Genomic DNA, 21903 nt, shown 5'->3' with positions numbered 1-21903 from the left:
AACTATGAACTATATCAAAAGATAGCTTTGGGGAATAAAATTCCAAACCATCCGCAAGAAAGCAGTGCAAATTCCTATTTTTCAAATAAAATGATGAATTCATTATGAAATGATGGATGATATTTATGAATCTGAATGTCCTGAACCCTGATGCATGAACACCAGTTCAAACAGCTTCATCAATAATTTAACTTCAAGCAGTCAACTAACCAACACACTATACCTCACCAAACAGACCCTGACATCACGGACAAAGCACAAACAAGAGACTTGTGCCCACATTAAGGGTGAAAATAATGATGCATCATGTTGTAAACAAAAGGGTAGAACAGAGGAAAACATTAGTCTGAGTATGGCGTGAGAATTTAGGGAAACATATTCAAACCTACAAATAACAGATTACATTTTCATGCATCATATAAAATATTTTGCTCTTTCTCCTTTTATGCAGACATATACACAATATTTTACAGCATCTGTACAACAGAGAACTGGATTTCACACAACATTTTCAAAATATTTAATGTCCTGTAATCATCTGAAAAAAAATTAGATGGTTTTTGGACTATATTTCTGGCATTTTTTCCTGCTAATTCAAAACAATTGCTCCATGTCCATTTTAATACTTTAAAAATGTACAGGATTGATAAAAATACCAATATTTTCAGCATCACTCTCTTTTCAGTCACATTTGGAGATTTCACCTGGACAAATTACAACATGGCAGCAAATCCTTTAGAACACAGAAACCGGGGCAATGCTCAAAGTTGGCCATATCCCCATCATCATCTTGTGGCTTTTCTTAACAGATTCCAGAAGTTAGAAGTAGATCTCAACACCATGGTGCTAGAAAGCCTTCATACTGTTACCTCTCTAGCTTCAGTGCAACTGTTTGTGAGGCAGCTCCTCCTGGCAGTTTGCTTCAAAAAGAGGCAGCACCCACACTACTGTGGCTGAACTTTGGAAGGATCAGTCATCTTGTCAGTTCTGTGTCGTGACAGCTGCTGCTGCTGAGACTGATGCTGCTGGTGGTGGGACTGAGTGAAAGTGCTTTGTTGTAGTGGGAAAGCAGCAGAGAGAATAAGCTGAGCCGACTGATTTCCATGAAGTAACCTGGATGTCTAAAACACGAAAATAGAAAAAAATTGGTTTTCCTACTGCACTGAGAAACATGGGCCTAGCTGCTCTTTAACTCTTTCAAGGGTTCAAAATAAGCTTCAGATTTGGCCAGTTAAGCTGAGCAAACAATGCAAGGATTTGTTCATACTAATACATTTAATCAGCGCATCTGAACAATTAATAAAGCAGCTGTAATTGGTCTTTGGAATTTCTGTGGTGATAGGTAGGAATACATGGTAATTTGTCTTTATTTCACACCACAAAAGCATAGCAGGGCATAAAGAATCTATTTGAGTAAGTGTAGGTAGCTGTCATTGCAGTCAAATGAAAAAATAGTGCATGATTTGGCACAGATCACATTTATTCCCCACAGACAAAATGCACAAAGAAAATAGTGCATTTGCAGACCCAAACATCCCCTTCGAAGGAGACTTATGACTATGGGAAATGGTACTTAGTTTTAACAGTATTCTTCTTAGAACACAAAAAAAAGATTACTGAATATAAAACCAATGAAGAATGGGTACAAATGCACTAGGACATCTCAATCCTGAAATATTCTGAAGCACAGAGTAAAGTACATCATCTGCTCCACTTACACAATCAGGCTGTAAGATGCCCCAGTGAACAGAAGCAGAGAATGTACTTTTGTCCTTTTTAAGGAATATTTGCTTCACTTCTAATTCTAGTATTTTAATAGTTTGTATTAAAAATACTGGACTTTTGCCTAGAACAAAATTCTAGAGTAGGAACAGACCCTTTGCGATCTTCATATTTCACATACCTGTTTCACCAGAATTAAGTCAAAATTGTATAAACTTTTAAATTTAGAAACAGAGATAACAGACACTACCAACCTGCTAAACAGCCTCTCTAGTGTTCTAGCCACCACATCTCCTTCACCGACTCCAGATGCTGGGTGACCCATGCTCCAGTAATTAATTGGAATCAACAAATGGCAACAGATTTCCTCATCAATTCTTTCTACCTTCTGGTTTTCTTAGAGATTTCCTATTTCTAAACCCCCTGGGTTTTTCTTCCTTCTCTTCTGACTCAATCTCTCTTCTTTCTCCACTTTAAACAAGGTTCTTCCCTACTCTCTGCTTACAAAGTTACTTGCTGCTCAGCCTCCCCTGTAGCCTAGACAGAATTTCATGCCTCACATTATTGGGAAATGTCTTGCTTTGGGCTGTGTGCTGCTTTCCAGACCAACTATCATCTTTCATACCTTACGGTACTAACTAATGTAAAGTTAATGAAAGAAAATGTAAACTTTTTTAAAGCAAATATCTGTTTTTCCATCCCCCAGTCAATTAAAAGCAGCAATTCAAAGGGAAAAAGATGTAACAACACAGGACAAGGCATGGAGTAACACTGCAGGAAAGACCACTTCTCCTTCAAGTAATAGGATTTTAGAGAATAGCTACAGAATAAACTTACCTTATGCATTGGGCTTATTCACAGGTTACTATTTAAGTGCTTTGTTTTCAGGTAAAGCACCCCTGGATAACCTAGCAATGCTGAAAGCGCCAGGACTTGGGAAAATTTGTAGACAGTTCTACATTCATTACCTGTAGGAACTGCTGGGGGTGCTGGGTGAGCTGTGACTGAGCTGGTTGTTGCACTGTGGTGAGCTGCTGCTGATGGTCCTGCTGACTTTGCTGCTGCTGCTGCTGTTGTGTTATTGACAAAGTCTGTGTCTGCTGCTGTTGGGCAGCGAAAGTGGGATAAGCTGTCACCACCTGTCCCATTAGCATAGTACTTGGTACCATTACCGCTCCACATGCTACTGGGGCCGTGACGAGTTTTGTTACAAGTTGCTGACCTTGAGAAAATCTGTTAATAGAAAAAGATATTTGGAGCCCCTTCAGGAAAAAAAAATTATACGAAGCATCACATACACTTGAGAACGGCAGATTTCTCAAAGCCATATTTTGCTGTAACAACATGGGTTTTGATAAGCCTGCAAACTTGTTACTTTGGGCAGTTTAACTTCAAGGGTTGTATCCATAAGGTTGAAACACAAGTCACACAATCTTTTAAACACAATTTTAGTTCCTTTTGTATATGGTACAGCTGCATAAGCATACCGTTATAAAAAGTCATCTTAAATATAGGTCTTGATTTACCTGATTTGTCTGTCCTGTGTAAAAGTGGTTACTGCAGCAGCATTCTGGTTGTTGGTCTGTGGTAAGCTAGAGGGAACCTGCACCACATTTCCTGCTGTTGGCTGAGAAATCACCATAGTGTTGTACAAAGGTGCTGACACTGTGTTCTGTGACTGACTGGCAAGAGAAGACTGTTGATTGTGTCCACTAAGTACATTTTGTTGATTATGCTGAAAAGAAATCATGAGATAATAAGCTGAAAATAGCCAGGGGTACTACAGCCGTTCTCCTCACTGTCACTGCCCACACCTCAAAACTACCAGATTTTTTCCTATTCAAATCAATTCTTAATTCAAAGTATACAGGTATTTCTATTGACTGAGGACTTAAGAGGTGGGACTGGACCTTGGACACCTGAATCTCTTACATTAACTTCTTTTCCTCTTCAGGTTATTTTTTTCCCCGAATTTTTCAGCTATTTGCATACTCTTTGTTCAAAATTATCTTTTTTACTCCTTTAGCATCTCTGTGGCCAACTTAGACTAAAATGTGCACATAATGTCAATAATTTTTTACTTGAAAGTTTGGAACTAGCCTACTGCTGAGATGGTAAAATGCATCACTAGAATCTGCCTCTTCACAAATCTCAAAAGAAGAATGGAATGTGGAAAAGTGTACAGAGGAGAGTGACCACAGAGATCAGATGTATACATAGTCTCCATACATATAATGGTCAAACACATTAGAAATGTTCATCATAAAGAAACAGCTTCTGTAGGGATACATGCTGTTGAGTGTTATGCCTTTGCTAAATTATTAAGGTTAAGTTTATGGTATAAGATAAGAGCTGTTTCTTCGTTATATTGTTAGGTTTGATGTGTAAGTTGAGTGCTGTTAAGCTTTTAGGCCATGTTCCTTTTTATCTTTGCCCTCGCTGTCCTTTTGTCACATGCACCGAAAACACACATGCGCACACACACACACATTCCCCTAGACAGGTCTCAGTTCACTTCTGTTTTGATTGCATAGATTTTGTTTGGTTTTGCTTGTTTGTTTTGCTGCTTGTTTTTTCCTTATTTTGCCTTAACTGTCCTGTAAATAGTACCATGAGTCTTGCCCATGAACTTTGCTGTGCTGCCACTTAATATTAAATCAGGCTTTTGCTGATACCCTTGCCAATGATTTTTTTAAGCAATCTCAAACACTTGTTCATAACAGGGGGATGTCAGGGAAGCTGTTGTGTTTCAGCTGTGGTTTTGAGCAAATATTCTACCCAGTAAAATCAATAATAGAATTTTACCTGTGTTGCAGTACTCTGCAAAGGTTGCTGCTGTATCATGTGTGGAGTATTTATATGGCCCGTGTTCATCCCACTTTGAGTCTGATTAGTCTGAACAACTTGACCTTGCATGTTTATTGGCGTAAGCTGCTGAACAGTTGAAGAATTTCCAGAAGGAAGCTGCACAGAACCAAAGTTGAGTCCAGAAGCTGACTGCTGCAAGAACATCTTAAAAAATTCCACAAGTTATAGGGTCAGTATTCAGAGACTCAGCTCTATTTGGTAAGAATCAGAATCCTGATTTCCAAAGTTCTAAACATTAACATTCAATATCTATTCTTAAAGAAAAAGCACCATTTAGAGACTAACCAGTAATGCAGTCTACAGCTGTATAAAGACAAAACATATTTGCGATGACACTTCTTTTGGTAGGACCTTCCTCAGTAACACTAAATCAGATGAAAAAGATATCTGAATTAGCAGATCCAGGCATAGCAACAAGAATGTAATCTTCCCTGACAATCAGGAGATCATAATGATTATAACTGAACTTTTCAACACTGTTGTAATAAACAGAATTCAGCACAAAAATATTACGTTCTTTACAAAAAGTTAGGCCCAAGCCTACAAGAAGGCAGAATGTGCATCACTGAAGTATTTTTTCTAGTTTTCACACTCCTGAACAAGGTCCCTCCATACTACATGGAAAGGAGAGCTGTGAATCTCTCCTTTTGAGACACGGATAAGGCAGTCTACTGCTGGCATGTTTACACTAAACATCACACAACACTGAAAATGGCACACGCCAGAAACTCCTACTCTTCCAACAGAATTTAAGCAACATACTCAATACTTCCAGGAAGTATTTTTTCTATTCTTTAGTCACAATCCAGACTGAAAATATTAAATTATCTCCTTAAAATGTATCTTAGTTTGAGGTGATCAGTTTTTTTTTGTCTGGGTCTTTTAACTAGAAAAACCCAATAGGGTAATTATTTTCTTTCAAATGTAGCTGCTGAAAAGACAATTGACAAAAACAGAAAAATACACACTGGTTAAAAATCAGAAATCAGGTAGTCAGCTTCTAGGCTGAGTAATGCACCCTTCTAGACTTCCTGTCTTTCTGGCTCACTAACTCCTTTACGTTTACCATGCAAAGTAGAGCCATTGAGCCTGATAGGACAGTTTAAGAAACAAAGAAACATGGATTTAACATCCTCAGGGCTGAAAGACCTGCTAAAAACAGTTACTGCAGATCTTGGATTATTATTCTAATGACTGCAAAACTTTGCAAGAATTAACAACCACTCCATGCTTTTACATTTAATTAGGTTAAGGAATAAGCTAGGCTCGGCCTGCTCAACACTGGGGCATTTTCAAATACATTCTGAAGCAAAACATCAGCTGGAACAGCAGCTTCAGATACTATGGATTTTAGATATATTAGGCCCAGCTGACAGGGAATATGGAGGACCATGTTGTGCAATTAGGTGCCCAAGACACATTTCAGATGCTTGAATTCTTTAGAGATGAAACCTCTAAGTAATGCACTAACTCACCTGGAGTCCTTGACCATGAACAATTTGAAGCTGCTCTTGAATCTTACGCAACTCTTCCTGCTGCCGATGAATATTTGCCTCTATCATGCGTGTTCTTTGTTCTAGCTGGTCCTTTAGATGCTGCATAGCTCCCAATTGAGCTGAAAACTGAAACACAGGCTGTAGTGCAATGAATAAATTAAAAGCTGAGCAAAAATTACATTTTATTCATAAGAGGTAAGTACAGTCCTCCATAGAAGCAAAGAAATCAAGCATTGCTCTTTAAATTACTAATAAACCATAATCTGAGAACCAATTCATGAGTATGAAAACATCACAGGATCAACATTTAATTGATGCATGAGAACTGGTGAACTAAATAAACTCCATAGCACAAGAAACTGACTGGTGTCCAAATCACAAGCATATATATGTGTGTATGTAGCCTTAGTAATTTACATGGTACTGTAGATGTTAAAGCTCTCTCATGTTAAAAATTATAACTGTGCCAGTTTAGGAAAAAATATTCACCCAGAGCTAAAACATACAAATAACTTGGGAATACCCTCAGTCAAAAAAAGCTGAAGGGTAAGCCCACAGAGAAACTATTTGCCACTTTTGTTCTTCCTCAGAAATCTGCTATAGGCCCCAAGTCAGTATGACCTTTTGATACCTATATCCTGCTCTTACTATACAGAAGCATTTCAGAGATCAGGCAGCCTTGTGTTATAAGCATATGCCTGAAAGCTGCCAGCCGAGTTGATGGATTTTTAAATTAATGCCCTAAAATATTTCAGCTTTAACTGTTTTTATATCTATGTTGCTAATGCACAAGGCTGAAAACTATATCTACACAAATAACAGGAAGAAAAAAATAAAGCAAAAGTGTCAAATTACAGAATTTGCCCATTACAATAGAATAATTTGGCACCAAAGGACTCAATTTCTAAATGAGAAATTACCATTATATTCAGAATATAGAAGCAGAGAATTGTTTAAGATGGAAAAGACCTTCAAAATCATCAAGGATAGCCACTAACCTAGCACTGCCAAGTCCAACATTAAACCATGTCCCTAAATGCCACATCTACATGGCTTTTAAATACCCTCAGGGATGGTGACTCCACCAATTCCCTGCTCAGCCTGTGCCCATGACTTGAGGCCTGTTCCAATGACTGGCAGCCCTTTCTGTAAAGAAATTTTTCCTCATGTACAATCTAAACCTTCCCTGGTGCAACTCAAGACTATTTCCTCTCACTCTGTCCCTGTTACCTGAGAGAATAGATCAGCACTCGCCTCACTACAAGCTCCTTTCCTTGGGTCTCCCCTGAGCCTTTTCTCCAGGCTAAATGACCCCAGCTCCTGATTCATGTTCCAGACCTTTCACCAGCACCATTGCTCTTCTATGGACTTGCTCCAGCTAGTCAATATCCTTCTTGCAGAGAGGGGCTTAAAACTGAACACAACACTTGAGGTGCAGCATCACCAGTGCCCAGCACAGGGGGACAATCACTGCCCTGGCCACACTATTGCTGATACAGACCAGGGTGCCATTGGCCTTCTTGGCCACCTGGGCACACACACTGGTTCCTGTTCAGCCTCTGTCACCAGCAACCCCAGGTCTTTTTCTGCTGGGCAACTTTCCAGCCACTCTTACCCCAGCCTGTAATGCTGCATGGGGTTGTTGAGACGCAAATTCGGGACCTGACATTTGGCCTTGTTGAACCTTGGCCTATCAATCCAGCCTGTCCAGATCTCTCTGCAGAGCCTTCCTGCCCTCCAGCAGACCAACACTCTCACCCAACTGGGTGTCATCTGCAAACTCACTGATGGTGACCTCAATCCCTTTGTCCATATCATCAATAAATATATTAAGCTGGACTGGCCCCAGTACTGAGCCCTCTGGAACCCCACTAGTGACCAGCTGCCAGGTGGATGTAACTCCATTCACCACCACTCTCTGGGTCTGGCCATCCAAGCTGTTTTTCTCTCAGTGAACAGCACATCCACCCAAGCCACAGGGAGTCCATTACTCCAGGAGAATGCTGTTCTCTAGGAGAATAAGACCGTTTAAAAAAATAATAAACAATCAATCTAGTTAATCCATACCTGAGTCATTCCAGACTGAAGCTGTAAAGTTGCAGGCTGAGATATTGCTGGCTGTGTTACTGGTTGTCCAAGAGACTGTGAGCTTAAAGACTAGGATTAAAAAAATTGTTCCATAATCATAAGAGAATGAACTTCATATTTGACATTAAGTATTTCTTTAAAGAGTCAAATTCAAAACAGCATCGTATGAGCATATAATAGAAACAAGTAAATTGTTTCCTGAAATATCTAACCTAAATTATTAGAGAATTAAGAAAACAAAAGCAATTTATTATCTACATAATATATATATATAATTTTTCCACTGCTAAAAAAAATATATAAGCAGTAGGTATAAAACAGAAATTACAACTACAAGTATTTCAGACGTCTTCATTTCAACAAGTTTGGAAGTTGACACCTTTGATTTGTTCTTACACTAACGATTTTTAGAAATGCATATTTTAATAAGCATTCTGTTTATGAAGTGAATGTATTAGTTCAACGCGAAAATGAGCACCAAGCACATGAGGCATGGTAATTTCTCATACTACCAAGATTTCAGAAAGGGTATGGAAGATTCACTAATATTCTTAGTCATAAGTTTGTATGAGTTCTCTGTAGGGACACACACAGCATTACACTGGCAATTTTACATACATACATACATATATATATATATGTGTGTGTGTGTATTAAAAATCCAGAATCACAGAAAGAAGTTCTATGTGAGTTGAAAGCAGAGATTCATTCATATTCTTTCAAATCCTAATGACAAAACCTAAATACATATATGCTTATTGTATTCCTTTAAAATCTAGTATACCAAAGTTGCATACTGATGATGCAATTCTAAGAGATGTATTCCAAGAGAAACTCTTAAAGTTTAAACTAGGTTTTTAGAAGAAATAAAACAAAAGTTTATATGGATTTAAGAATAGCTTTTAAAGGTGAACTCCACTGTTTAAGTACAATATTATTCTCTGAAGTTACCTGACTGCTCAGAGATGATCTTCTTTGCGCAGTCTTTTCATGACCAGGTAAGCCTTGCCTTGGAGGAGTGCTAGTGTCCACTGTCATTTTAGTTGGTGTTGCTGACAATGTTGAGAGTTAGAACGGAAAGAAACATCTTAATTGTTATCTCAATTCTGTAATGCAATAATCTAATTACAAGAAGCTTTTTATTAATAAAAAAACTATAAAGGCTTGGACTCTTTTTTTCCCCCTGACCACCCACCAGTAGTGCAATCTGATAGATTGAAATAGGGTGTACTAGTGTCTCATATTGTACTCTAGAAATAAAGGTCTTTTTCAGAGTAGTCTGCAGTTCTCTGAACCATCATAAAGAGTATTTTCACCTGCACACTTCTCATAAAATGATTTTAACTGCCAGTTATGCATTTAATAGAATTAAGTAGAGAAAGCCCTCATTAGGAAAGCAATTCTGTTTTCAGTAGTTGGTGCTTACATGAATGATCTGATACTGCAGTATGTGAAGATTTTCTTGAACTCCTGGAGGAAGCAGAAGGTGTGGGGCTGGTATCAAACCTTTCCAGTGCTTCTTTGAGACTCACTGTGTTTATGTGATTGTCAGACCCAGAGTCCTGACTCTGAAGAGACACACATAAACAACAATTATTTATTTAATCCAGCACACAATGCATATTTTTGTTAGAAAATATCTCAGACCTTTTTGTTTCTAATCAACCCCCTTACACAGGTGATCATGCAGAAGTACTGGCCTGTTTGATGGCTATAAGCTCTGTTTCCTTTTGAGGCTTTTATCCTTGGAAACCAAAGCTGTATAAGCCTAGAGACCAAAATGCATGCAGATTTAGGCCACAAACTGACTACTGAGCTGAGCTCCTTCTGTAGCCACGCAATTCACTCTGAACAACACTGTAATGAGTCAACTGCTTATTCTTTTGAGAAAGGATGAGTTCGTTCCATTAGGAGTACTGACAGATTAAACTTGTGAAACTGCCAAAGGAAAACATTTCTGAACTGTCAGACTATGTATAACATGTCAGATCATCTCCACAAGCTGAAAAAACTAATTGCGCTTCCAAGGACATTAATTCAAAATTTATTTTTTATACTTTTAGGAAGTTAGGTAGAGTCACACAATTAAACAGCTTCTACTTTCCTATTGTGAATTTCTTGTTGGTGTGTTGACCTTGATTTTTCAGATTATGGGTACTTCCAGTCAGAGAGACCATTTATTTAGGAATCTAATGCTGCAGAAATCAGATCTTAATAAAAAGTTACAGGTGTTATAACTATTATAACTACATGCACATTAATTCCTGAAAAGAGAAGGGTGTTATAGGTATAGTTAAACACTCTTTCTAAACTTTTGTGATCACTTTCAATAGTCACATTATTTAGAGATCAAATAATTACTTTATTTGGGGACAAATGGGACAAAACCCTTTTTGCTGTTGTATATTTGCTTGCGTACTGTTTTTAGTATGTGAAGATGTAAAATAAAACTATATAAAATACTCACTTTATCTGCTGTTATCTCTGGGAGAGATTCCTCAATACCAAGTTCTCGTCGTCTTTCTGCTCTAACTTCTGCATAACTAGAAGAACAAACCAAGGATGACTACTACATTGTGGAATGATTTAGAAAATACAACTCAAAGACCAAACTCCTCAAACCCATCTTGCTTATAAAGTATATCAAGAAGTTTTCCAGTGATTCTTCACACTGCTATAATTTCTCTACCTCCAAAATACCATCAAGAAAGCTCCCATACTTTAGGATTGGGAGGATACTTTAAAAAGCAACCTACCTTACAACAGTGTGCGTACAGACAATAAACTCTGGCCTGGAATTCCACTGGTGATACGTGATATAGTAATGAGTTTGCAGCCAAATCCATTGTTGTCCCTTTGTAAGGAATCTGTAGTAACATGACTTCCCTTTCCCATATTGCATTACTATAAAGATGAAGAATAAAGTTTACGGTCTTGCCAGATTGTAAATACTCCAATTACATAAAAATAATATTATTTCCCACGTTCATATAGCCCAAACCATATAGCCCAAATCCAGTATTAAGACAATGACCAAGAACAGGTTTGAAAATTTTCCACCAGCTTTTGCACTTATTCAACACTATAAAGCCTTCTAAATGCCATTGGAAGAAATGGAAAAGTATTAGTCATAGAGGTGTGCACTTCAATTTACCACAGTGAAACCCCAGAAGTGTAAGATAAAGTTAAATCTGTTTTGTAGTTCTGTATCAAAAAAAAAAAAAAAAAAAAACCAAAAAAAACCAACCATGGAACAGAAGTATAATATTGTCAAACAAATGGGAGTAAAGACCCTTCACTCAAAATATCACAAAATTTCACCAGAACAGTTGTTCAATTTAACAAATTTGCTCGTTTTAGTGACTTAGTAATACTCACAATGCTCATGACATTTTGCCAGATTATCCAGATCATCCACATGATAATAATCATAGCCTGATGTTCCCAAAACTTCAAATGGAAGATAACCTATTATCGGAGGTGCCCTAATTAATAAAGAAATCAATGTTATTTTCAGACACATGAAGGAATCTCAAACAAATCAGAATTAATTATATAAGCTTTCTTGTTTACAGTATATGTTCCAAAGAAAATTAAAAAATTAAACCCAACACAAGCTATAGTAGTTAATGCAGATTAGTGAACTCAATACTACAGTCACCACTGTGATTCAGCTGCTATTGCTACTACACAGAAGGAACTGCACCTGTGATCCAAGAATAGGAACTTCCATTCTAAGCTGTGTCTAGATGTGAACTCTTCATTGGGTTCTTCAACAGTGCACATTTCCTAAAAAGGAAAAAAAATAAGAATCTCTTAAAACTGCTCTATTCTAGTACCTAAGCTCTTTCAAAATTCAGACATACCTGAAGTTAGTAGATAATTCCACAATAGTTAAAATGTTATTTTTAGACAGCTTCATTGGTTTTGCTTGTTTAGACGCACAGTACTGAGGTAGAATCTAATCTGAATCTAATCTCAACTGTGCCAAGCTGATGTTTGGTTGATTTAAATGGACTAACCATGTCATGAGATTAAACTCAAATGCACTATCTACACACACAGTACTACAAGCAGAAATCCATAGTTCCTGCAGTTACGCTTTTAAATTGTAACACGAAAAGAAGAGATGAAACATTCCCACCAGTCTGATTATAGTCGTATTTATCATGGGTAAAACGCAACTTTAGTAAGATGGTCACATTACTCTGAGTTTAGGAATACGATTCTTCCCTTTAGTGAACACAAAGTACTCTAAATCTCTTTGAGTGCATAGACATGTACTACGAATAACACTATTCTTACGTTCAGAACTCATGAAAAGTAAGAGAAAGGCTGTATTTTCATTACAACAAAACCTTAAGGTATTCTGCACATAATTCTAAATGTATTCCACTCAAATGTATTCAGAGCATTATTCAGTCAACTTCTACTGTCCCCTTCAAGAAAGGTAAAGACGCCCCACTGAGTATTGTGCCTCATGCAGAGACAGTCACAACACCACACACCCCAAGCCAGCCAATTCTTTCGCAAATTCCTCTAGTAGTGCCTTACAAGAAGGAAGATGGATGATAGAATACATGCATACAAATACACCCCTCAAAGAATTACAATAAAATTAAGAAATAAGTAAATAGTTCTTTTTTGGACATCTGCACACATTTGTCATTTGTAGGAGCTTGCAATGGTACTCCCAGTGCCAGGAACACACTACAATCTATTGATGATCAGGTACAAGAGTTTCCTAAAGACTGCAATGTGGAAGCTGCAGAATACTCACAAGACATATGGACAGGCAAGCACACTGCTGCCCTGCAAACATCTGTAACTAAAGCACTCCTGCAGAAAAATACAGTAGAAAACCAACAGAGGGACCACTTTTCATTCTTTCAGGTTATAATCCAAAGAGCTTAATTGCATACTTTACAGTTTTTTAAATAAATCTAAGTTTTCTTTCTATAAAAGGAAAAAGTGACCATACCTAGGCAATGTTTTTTCCTCACAATCATCACTATAAATTCTAAAGACAATTCCTTAGAAAATGATGGAAAGATGGATGAATTAGATGAAGGCAATGAACTAAACAACTCTGGGCACAAATTTATAACTGTTGATGCAAACTCTAGTCAGCAAGACTTAAGCTTCAAACATGAAACTACCCCTAGAACCCAAAGCTCATCTACTTTTCTAAAATTACAGCATTTAATAAAGCACCACTCAAAGTAAGATAAATGACAGAGAGTATATCCTTGAGATATACTTTTGATTTGTTGCTTCTTTTGATCTAAATATTTTGGCACAAGTCAAAACAAAAGTAAAAATCACTGAAGTGCAGGCAGTAAAACCACAGTAAAAACATAATGGTTAGAGAGGAAATGGCAGCAGGTTAGTATCCAATTACTCAATGCATTTATATTAATGATTTGCAGATATTCCACTGTAAAATACCCCTGGGCAGAAGCCAGCTTGTTCAACAAGGCGTCTTGTTGAAGTTGTCAACAAGGCATCTAGAAAAGAAAGGACTTTCATTTGTAACAAAAAGTATTCTGGTAAAATCCTTTTGGCTGGATTAATCCTGTCTTCTTGATAGGATGCAATCATCAACTAACCAAAATGCAAGCAAATGTTTTAAAGAATGTGTATAACCAAATGCCTTCACTAGGGAGCAAAATTTGTGACATGTTTTGTTGCAGAAGTGGTAGAGACATAGGCATAAAATAAAAATGTGAACTTTAAAGGTGCAGAAAGCATTGCATATCCTGAGAAATTACATTTGAGAAAAAAAAAATCTGGAACCATATACCAACTGAAAGAAAGAGAGTAAGTGACAGATGAGCAGGTATGTTCTACCTTAAATAAGGCAAGTATTGAAACACACATCTCCTTACTGGCTGCATCATACATTTGTTAGTGAAGTTACTGGCATCCTCAAACTCCTGACATACACCCATTTGTTAAAGTCTAGTTAATGCTAGCCCCAAAAATAACAGAAGGTATCAAGTCATTAATGTAAGCCTTCTTCAAAATATTTCCCAAATCAACAGCATCAGTTGAAAGTCTCAGGAGGATCTGAAAAATTTTGTAACACAGAAGCTTTCTTGGGCACTAAGGGCTCAGAGGTTCAAGTACAGGAATGAAACTTTGGCCAGAGTATAATCTGTAAGGCTTTAGCCTGCAGGAGACTGAGACACTTGAAGATCATAAATGGATGTTCCTCAGCTTCCAGAAGCAGGAAATACAGAAGTTTTACTATGAACAGCCACACTTTAAAAGACAAGAACAATTGCAAATGTCAGGTTGGTCTTTTTTTCCACAATTATTTCATGAGGCAAAAATCCCACATATCTACCAACTGTAGGCATAACAGGAAGAATAATTTTTAGACCTGCATGGGAAGAAAAGTGTCACATAAAAGATTTTCATAGCTTCAGAAAGAATAAACTTTCTCTGCCATACAGTCTGGAGAGACAAAATTCCTATTCAGCCTGACAGAACTGAAGAAGTTTATATGATTTCTCCACAGTCTCCCTACAATGCTTTTGAAGTGCAAAGTATATAAACTATGTTTTCAGAAGCTACCACCAACAGTCTTCAGCTTAAGACATCAGTGCTTTAAACTTAAGAGGCAGAATGCTTAATGTTCAGAGTTCTTGTACTACAGACATTAGTTTAACATCGGGCCACATACATTTTTCATGGCATTACTTCATAGCTGAATTGCAAAACCAAATGTTACATAGCAGACTATCCTGAACCTTGATTCATATATTTGTATGAAACATAGAATCAGAATCACAATCACAGTCTATACTGTACGGTATCCTGGGTATTTATTTTGACTGGTTTTGGAGAGAAACAGGATTACACTTACTGAACTACAAGTATTACATGCATTCAATTCTAAACTTGGAAAGGCACCTTCCCATTGTACATTAGCAGCTAAGCAAAACCACTTAGTTTCTGAATAACTACACTGAAACAAAAGATTTCTATTACCTCAAACCCAACTCTTCATTACTGACAAGTAATATAAGCTTTCATTAAGCACTCCGAGATTTACTTGTGTCAAACTGCAGAAAGACCACCAGCAACAAAAAATTCACATCCAAGTTGCAACTAAAATCAATCATTTCTCCAGTGAAAGTGGAATCTCAGTGTAATCTTTTGTATTGTTTAAGTTCATCTTGCTAAATTATATTCCTGTGGACTTCTTAGAGATTTATTTCTTGCATATTTCTCTTTTATGTTACTATTTAAAATTAGTGCTCACCACAACTTTGTTTGATACTTGGCACAAAACTTTGCCTGTTTGAAGTAAGAAACAGACACTTTCAGTTTCATATACTAGAATTCCCTATGGTCTTCATTAGTATTTTAAATGTTGTGTGCATTCTCTCGGAAGTTTTTCCATTCAGAGTCCACTTAAGAACAATATAAAAGTGACTTCATTTGTACATACCTTGATAAATTGAGGTGTAGCTAATCTAACTGTGGCTACAAAGCAAACTTTCTCTTCATAGGAAGGCCGGTGTGATCTCTGAATAGTTCCTTCAAAACCATTGTGCGCTGAGTTGGGAACTGAGGGCAGAGAGAGGAGATGACAACACACATGACAATATAAGTATGGAGGAAAATGGCAGCAATATCAGAGGATAAGTGGCCCAATATTTATCTGTGGTTTGCTTGTAACTTCACAGGCATTAAAAAAAGTGCTCCATATCTACACTTATATGCACAGGAATAGTACCACAGTAGTGGAAGTAGTTACATAGTAGTAATAGGAACACAACCATCAAGTAACTTTCTCAAAGAACTGAAACTACTGTTAATATGACATTATTTCTGACAAAGCATTTTTAAGGAACTAGTAACAGTTCTAATCCTTGCTAACTGGTAAAAATGACTGGAGTACACTTTCTTCAAAAATATCTTCCTATTTTATCTTTTGTATCAAGTTTGGCTAATTTTTTCTTTTGAACTCTGCAGTAAGCATTTATTTTCTAGACTTTCCATCCCATTTAAGCAACACATGCTGACGACATACCGAGTAAAGGCACAATTATGGAAATTAAAGAATCGGGATACTGAGCTGAGAACAAATTCATTCCACTTATTGAATCATAAAGATGGAATCAAAAGGAGGCAAAGGATGGACTAGACCTCGAAACAGATTAACCTTATCTTTCATTTCCAGCAGTTACCAATTTAGTTTATATTTACTAAGGTCTAGAGATGCTGATTTCAAAACACTGTGAGGCTTTTTGAAGCCGAACTGGTTTCAATTCACCTCTAGATTAGAACTCCTACTGAAGTTTCTTCATGCAGTTTCACCTTACAGTTCCTTGCTCTTCCCATCAGAAAGAAAATAGGCAGTTTCTTTCATTTCTATCTTAGCCTTTGTCCTTTGTTCTTCAGAGTTTATCTTGCCTTGTGCAAAGTGTGCAGTGGGATTATTTCATGTGATTTAGACTATATTTTAGAAAGGTTTTTGCATTTTCTCAGCTTGGTGGCTGGTCAAGGTGATTTGGTCCTGTTCAGTTTACATTCCATAGTAAGCCCTTTTCCTAAAGGACTGCTATGTAGCTGGCTGCAACCATCCCTGTTCATATAGTTTGCTATTCCTAAACGTAGCAACTTGCATTTTTTCTTAGTCAATTTTTCTGGGTTTTTAGCCCAAAATAATTTATTTTCTAGATTTGGGGGATGAATTCTTCTCTTGTTTTTAGTGGATTATTTCATAACTGCAAACTATGTTCCATTGTTCATAACACTGAAAATACTGACCAAATCCAGAAGTTGTAAATTAAAATTGCACTTTGATGGTGAACACTGATAACCTTTCCAATCAGTTTTTGCAGCTACCCTCCAGCAATTTCAATTAACATGTGCTTTCTTTACACATTTTTGAGACTAGAATATGATAACAAAAACACATTTTAAAAGTCCATCATTCATTTATGCTTTATCGTCTTGTCCACACAGTGTGTTACTTTTTGGTAGATGAAGCTGAACTGATTTGATGCTATTTCTACCAGAAAAATCCACAGTGGCTGCCATTCAATTCCCTGCTACCTTCCTGAAACTCATATATAGTTTAATTATTTGTTGCTGAGTATTTCCAAATATTGAATTGCAACCATTAGGTCTGCAGTTTCCCAATTTCTCATTCCAAGACTAGCATGATATTTAGCCTTTTCAGGACTGTTTCTTGTCTCTAGTATAATATTACATAACTGCATTTGCATCAAGACTCAAACTCTTCCCATTTTGTGAGAGAAACACTGGTATCAGATAAAAAAACCCCACAGATTTATTTACAACATACTGGTTTTCATAATATTTTTGGGTGAGCTTTCTCAGAATCTACTACTGATCACACTGCAGAACCCACTTGGACAAATAAACAGGCTTCTCAAGTAAATAGTCAGCACAGCCTGGCCAAACAGATTAGAGATGCAGTACAGAGAAAGAATATTATACACAGCTAATAAAAATAATTTCAATGGACAGGAGTAGGAACTCAAGGTGGACAACCATACGGCCCACCCACTCATCTGAGTGGTAATTCCTGTCAAGTGGAAGTACAGAACTGAAATGGGGGGAAAACCTACATTTTCCTTCCCAGTTTCCTGTGTAATGAGAACTGCAGGTACTCAGTACCACTAATCTTCAAGTTAGTCACCTGCTTAAATATGGCTTATGCTGAACTAAATTCACTCTTTACATTAAAGCATTTGCTTGAATTTCTCTTACATTCCTTTAAACAATGTTTTACAAAATACCAGTTTTCTTTAATTTAAAGCATTAAGCACAGTTACTACATTTTGCATTCAAATACACAGACCTGTAATACATGAGAGGCAGTTTTTCTTCTTTTCCATTACACCAATATAGAAGTGATAAAATTGCTTCAAGATCTTCTTTTCAAAGCCTGATTTTAGTTCACCTACATTTTGCACCATGGCCCCAAGCCAGTTTAGCTGTGGAGCTGCCTACATATTCGATTCCAACACTGCTGAAATTACTTACCATGATTCAAACACTTGAAATTTCCTATAAATTTTACGTATTCATATGTAGGTTGCTCTTTTGGATCTATTGTTCCTCGCAGCATATGGCAACAGAATTCTAGCTGATTTTTTGCTAGAAAAAAAATAAACAAAGTAATAGGCTATATGCTTGATGAAGCACACATGAAACATGAAATGGAAACCAGGAATAATTAAGCTGAATACAACTGAGGTACTGTAAGTGTAGTGATTACAGCTGGCTACAGTGATGCCTTGGAGTGGCTACCTAGAATGGAGGCTAGACAAGATTAAGAGAATAAAGTGTGTATTTATTAAAGGCCTTCAAACAGGTACACACAAATTCACTTTCCTTTACAATTTTCGGGGCCTGACACTGTAGGGTGTCTTTGAATCTTAGGCCTAAAGGGATTGTTTTGTCTGCCCAACAGTTAACTAACATTTTATATGGAGTTTAGAGTTATGCACTAGTGCAGTACAGGATTTGAAAAGTATAAAGGGTAAAATCATAAGGCATCAACAGCATCTGCTTTTAACCAGCATGACAGTAACTAATCTAAAGAACTCCTTCAGATTTTGTGCACGAAGGGCTTGAATATTAGTGGCATGAAAACCTCTGAGAACTAGAGCTGTATTAAAGAAAATGCCCTGAACTTAAGTTCACTGAAGCACGTGCTCCCAAACTCCATCAGGCTGCTATGTATTTATACTTGCCAACTGCTAAAACTGTCTAAAGAGAAGCTCCATAAACAAAATGAACATTTCTGACACACAGGAAATTTGTAGACTGAAAGGCTACCTAATGTTGAAAATTCTACTCTAGAGCAGGGGTGACACAAAGTTAACACTGAAGTATATGCCTTAAATAACACTGGAAAAACTTGTTTAATTCCAAGTAGATAATGTTCAATTCCAAGTAGATAGTTTTAACACAACTACTGTACTGGTTTTATCTGGAATTGGGTTAATTTTCTCCATAGCAGCTCACATGATGCTCTGGTTTGGATTTTGACTAGAACAGTGCTGCTAAGTCAGGAATGTGTCTGTTACTGCTCAGCAGCACTTCCACAGTGCAAAGGCCTTCTCTTTATCTCACTCTGCCCCGCTGGTGGGGAGGCTGGGGGTGCACCAGCAGATGGGAGGGGACACAGCAGGGAGAGCTGAACTAAGGGATATTCCATACTGTATGGCACTGTGCTCAGCAATAAAAGCTAGGGAAAGGAAGAAGAGGGAGACATCTAGGTTTATGGCATTTGTCTTCCCAAGTAATTATCATACATGACATAGCCATGCTTTCCTAGAGACCACTGAACAACTGCCTACCGACCAGACGGAGCAAACTAATTCCTTATTTTGCTTTGCTTGTACAGACAGCTTTTGACTTCACCTGCCTTTATCACAACCCCCAAGTTTGCTCACTTTTACTCTTCTGATTCTTTGCCCATCCAACTGAGAGGAGTGAGTGAGTGGCTATATGAGGCTGAGCTGCCTACAGGGGTTAGCTCAAAATAACTACTTACATTTTAAGTATTCTGGTGTCAAGGAATCACTTTCCAGCAGATGAGAAGACAATATTTTATAAATTTCTGAATGTTCCCCCTCTGGGATAAAATTAAATACACTCTGATCCACAAGATCAGACTGAAAGAAAAAGATTTAGTAAGAATTAATTAAAGATGTACAATGGCACAAAGCCTACTATTTTAATGCAAAACAATTCCACAGTTCACTACTGACTCAACAAAGCCACCTGCTGGAATACATATGAATACTTTCCAAGAAAAAACCTCACTCTGATATGCCTGCCCCATGGGGAGTGGTAAATGAATTCCTTGCTTTGATTCATTTGCATATATGGCTTTTGCTTTACCTATTAAATTGTCTTTATCTCAACCCATGAGTTTTCTCACTTTTACCCTTCCAGTTGCCTCCCCCATCCCACTGAGGGGTGATGAGTGAGCTGCTGGGTGAGGATGAGTTGCAGTTACTGTATTTTATAATCAGTTCCACAGCTATGTACACAAAACTGCAAAAAAGAGATGGATGCAGCAAAACTGAACAACTATTACATGCATAAATGCATTTGATTAAGTATTCAAAAAAGAGGAATCATAAAATGTATGTTTAGAATTCATAACTCACACCTAAAAGCCAGAAACAAATGTGCCTCTGAGAACCTGGCAAATTCTATTAAAAGAAAAAAAAAAATCACGATTACCTGCATATTTTTTAAAATTCTCAGACTGTTATCATGCATACCTTAAGAGAATTAATTTTGTCTCTTACCACAGCAAGACAACTTGCCTTTAAAGAGAATTTGTCCTTCTCTTCTAAAAAAGCACTCAATTTAACTCATCAGTTGCTTGCACTAATTAATTTGCCTTGCTTCAGAATAACATTATTCAAAGGTAACTTTAGAAACTAGAATGTTGCATGTACCAGTGAGCTACGTCACCCAGATTAAAGATAAGTGAATATGATAAACCCAAAAGTATATACTGAACATAAAAAGCAGAACCAGCAGCAATGTATTTATCAGTGTGCTTTGATAAGAAAGAAGTAAAAAAGCAGTTAAAAAAATTTCAATTATTTAGATTCTTCGTCATACTCTTCTGACTCATGCAGAGGCTGTGATCTCCCAAGGGTCTCCTGAAATCAACTGTGTTACTTCAGTTACACTGAAACTGATGCTAGGCACTTCATAATCCTTTCTAATAAGAGTGCTGACTGCATTCTGTATTTCCAAAGGAAATGTTTAATAAAGAAGACAGACCAGAAGAAAACAGTTATGCTGAAGAAAAAACAGAAACATTAAAACAAAGCATACGTCTGTCCTACAATGCCAATAAGGCCAACAATTAATTAGTACTCATATCAGAACACCAATCAACCACAGACAAACTGATATGTTACTGAAAGCAATTTGTTACTTACTGGCAAATGTTCAAGTAAGGGAGTTACACTTTCAGACACATATATTATATTTCCATCTGTCATAATTGCTAAAAAAAAACCATCAAGAGCCTGAAATTAAACATAACGGGCAGTTAAATAAAAAAGAAACCGAGCATACTAAAAATTTTAAGCTATATTCGATACAGAAAATAATAGACACCAATTTTACTTTAGTTTATTACAGAAATGGGAATGTCTTTCCCTATTAAAATTCCTTAAACTTATTTTTACACTAAAAGCATTACAATTTCCATACTGTTCAGTTGTTAAATAATCTATGGTTTCAGAAGCAAGTACATATATAGACAGCCACTGTTTTCTCCAACTCCCACTCTGCCTGCCTGTTATTTTTAATTCCATCATCATTTTAGACATCAGAAAGCTCATAAAAATGAACTAGAAACAAAAGCAAAAAGATGTGGGAAAACTATGATAAGAACAAGTAAAATAGCCAGCAAAATCAATGAATTTTAGTATTTAAAAATCTCAAAGAAAATCTCAGTATTCCCAATCTCAAAGAAAGAAGCTTGCAGTGAGACTTGAAACTTGTGAGATGCAGTTCTGACAGCCTTATCTTCTATGGAACTCAAATCTCTTTCCTCTGAATACAAGACAATGTTTCAGTTGAAAACTACCAACAAAAACATGACAGAACTGTATTTCTAAACAGGAAATTTTAAAGCTCACATGTTAGGAAAAACCTCTTATATCAGTGGATTTTTTTTAAATTTTTTTTTCAATACAAA

At 36.9% G+C, this 21903-nt stretch overlaps 1 protein-coding gene across 12 annotated transcripts in view; it reads right to left on the bottom strand.

The window, feature by feature from the left end:
* Nucleotides 1-281: 281 nt before the first annotated feature.
* CLOCK (clock circadian regulator) overlaps nucleotides 282-21903 on the bottom strand; it is a 61940-nt gene continuing 40318 nt past the window's right edge. For 9 of the 12 annotated variants that reach the window (XM_053975459.1, XM_053975464.1, XM_053975463.1 and 6 more), the window contains 16 exons: nucleotides 21137-21226; nucleotides 19723-19843; nucleotides 18204-18317; nucleotides 15634-15752; nucleotides 11881-11963; nucleotides 11553-11659; nucleotides 10931-11078; nucleotides 10642-10717; nucleotides 9601-9742; nucleotides 9126-9226; nucleotides 8154-8243; nucleotides 6066-6224; nucleotides 4528-4734; nucleotides 3249-3457; nucleotides 2691-2955; nucleotides 282-1121 (listed from right to left, as the gene is read on the bottom strand). In XM_053975459.1, the coding sequence (XP_053831434.1) occupies nucleotides 945-1121; nucleotides 2691-2955; nucleotides 3249-3457; nucleotides 4528-4734; nucleotides 6066-6224; nucleotides 8154-8243; nucleotides 9126-9226; nucleotides 9601-9742; nucleotides 10642-10717; nucleotides 10931-11078; nucleotides 11553-11659; nucleotides 11881-11963; nucleotides 15634-15752; nucleotides 18204-18317; nucleotides 19723-19843; nucleotides 21137-21226 (2208 nt within the window). In that variant the 3' untranslated portion in view covers nucleotides 282-944. The remainder of the gene's footprint in view (nucleotides 1122-2690; nucleotides 2956-3248; nucleotides 3458-4527; nucleotides 4735-6065; nucleotides 6225-8153; nucleotides 8244-9125; nucleotides 9227-9600; nucleotides 9743-10641; nucleotides 10718-10930; nucleotides 11079-11552; nucleotides 11660-11880; nucleotides 11964-15633; nucleotides 15753-18203; nucleotides 18318-19722; nucleotides 19844-21136; nucleotides 21227-21903) is intronic. The other 3 variants (XM_053975469.1, XM_053975468.1, XM_053975470.1) reach the window with 3 other exon arrangements.

The sequence above is a fragment of the Vidua macroura genome, chromosome 4 (assembly GCF_024509145.1).
Source record: "Vidua macroura isolate BioBank_ID:100142 chromosome 4, ASM2450914v1, whole genome shotgun sequence".
NCBI lineage: Eukaryota > Metazoa > Chordata > Aves > Passeriformes > Viduidae > Vidua > Vidua macroura.
Note: the sequence above shows the minus strand (reverse complement) of the source record. Positions and strands in the feature narration are given on the sequence as shown.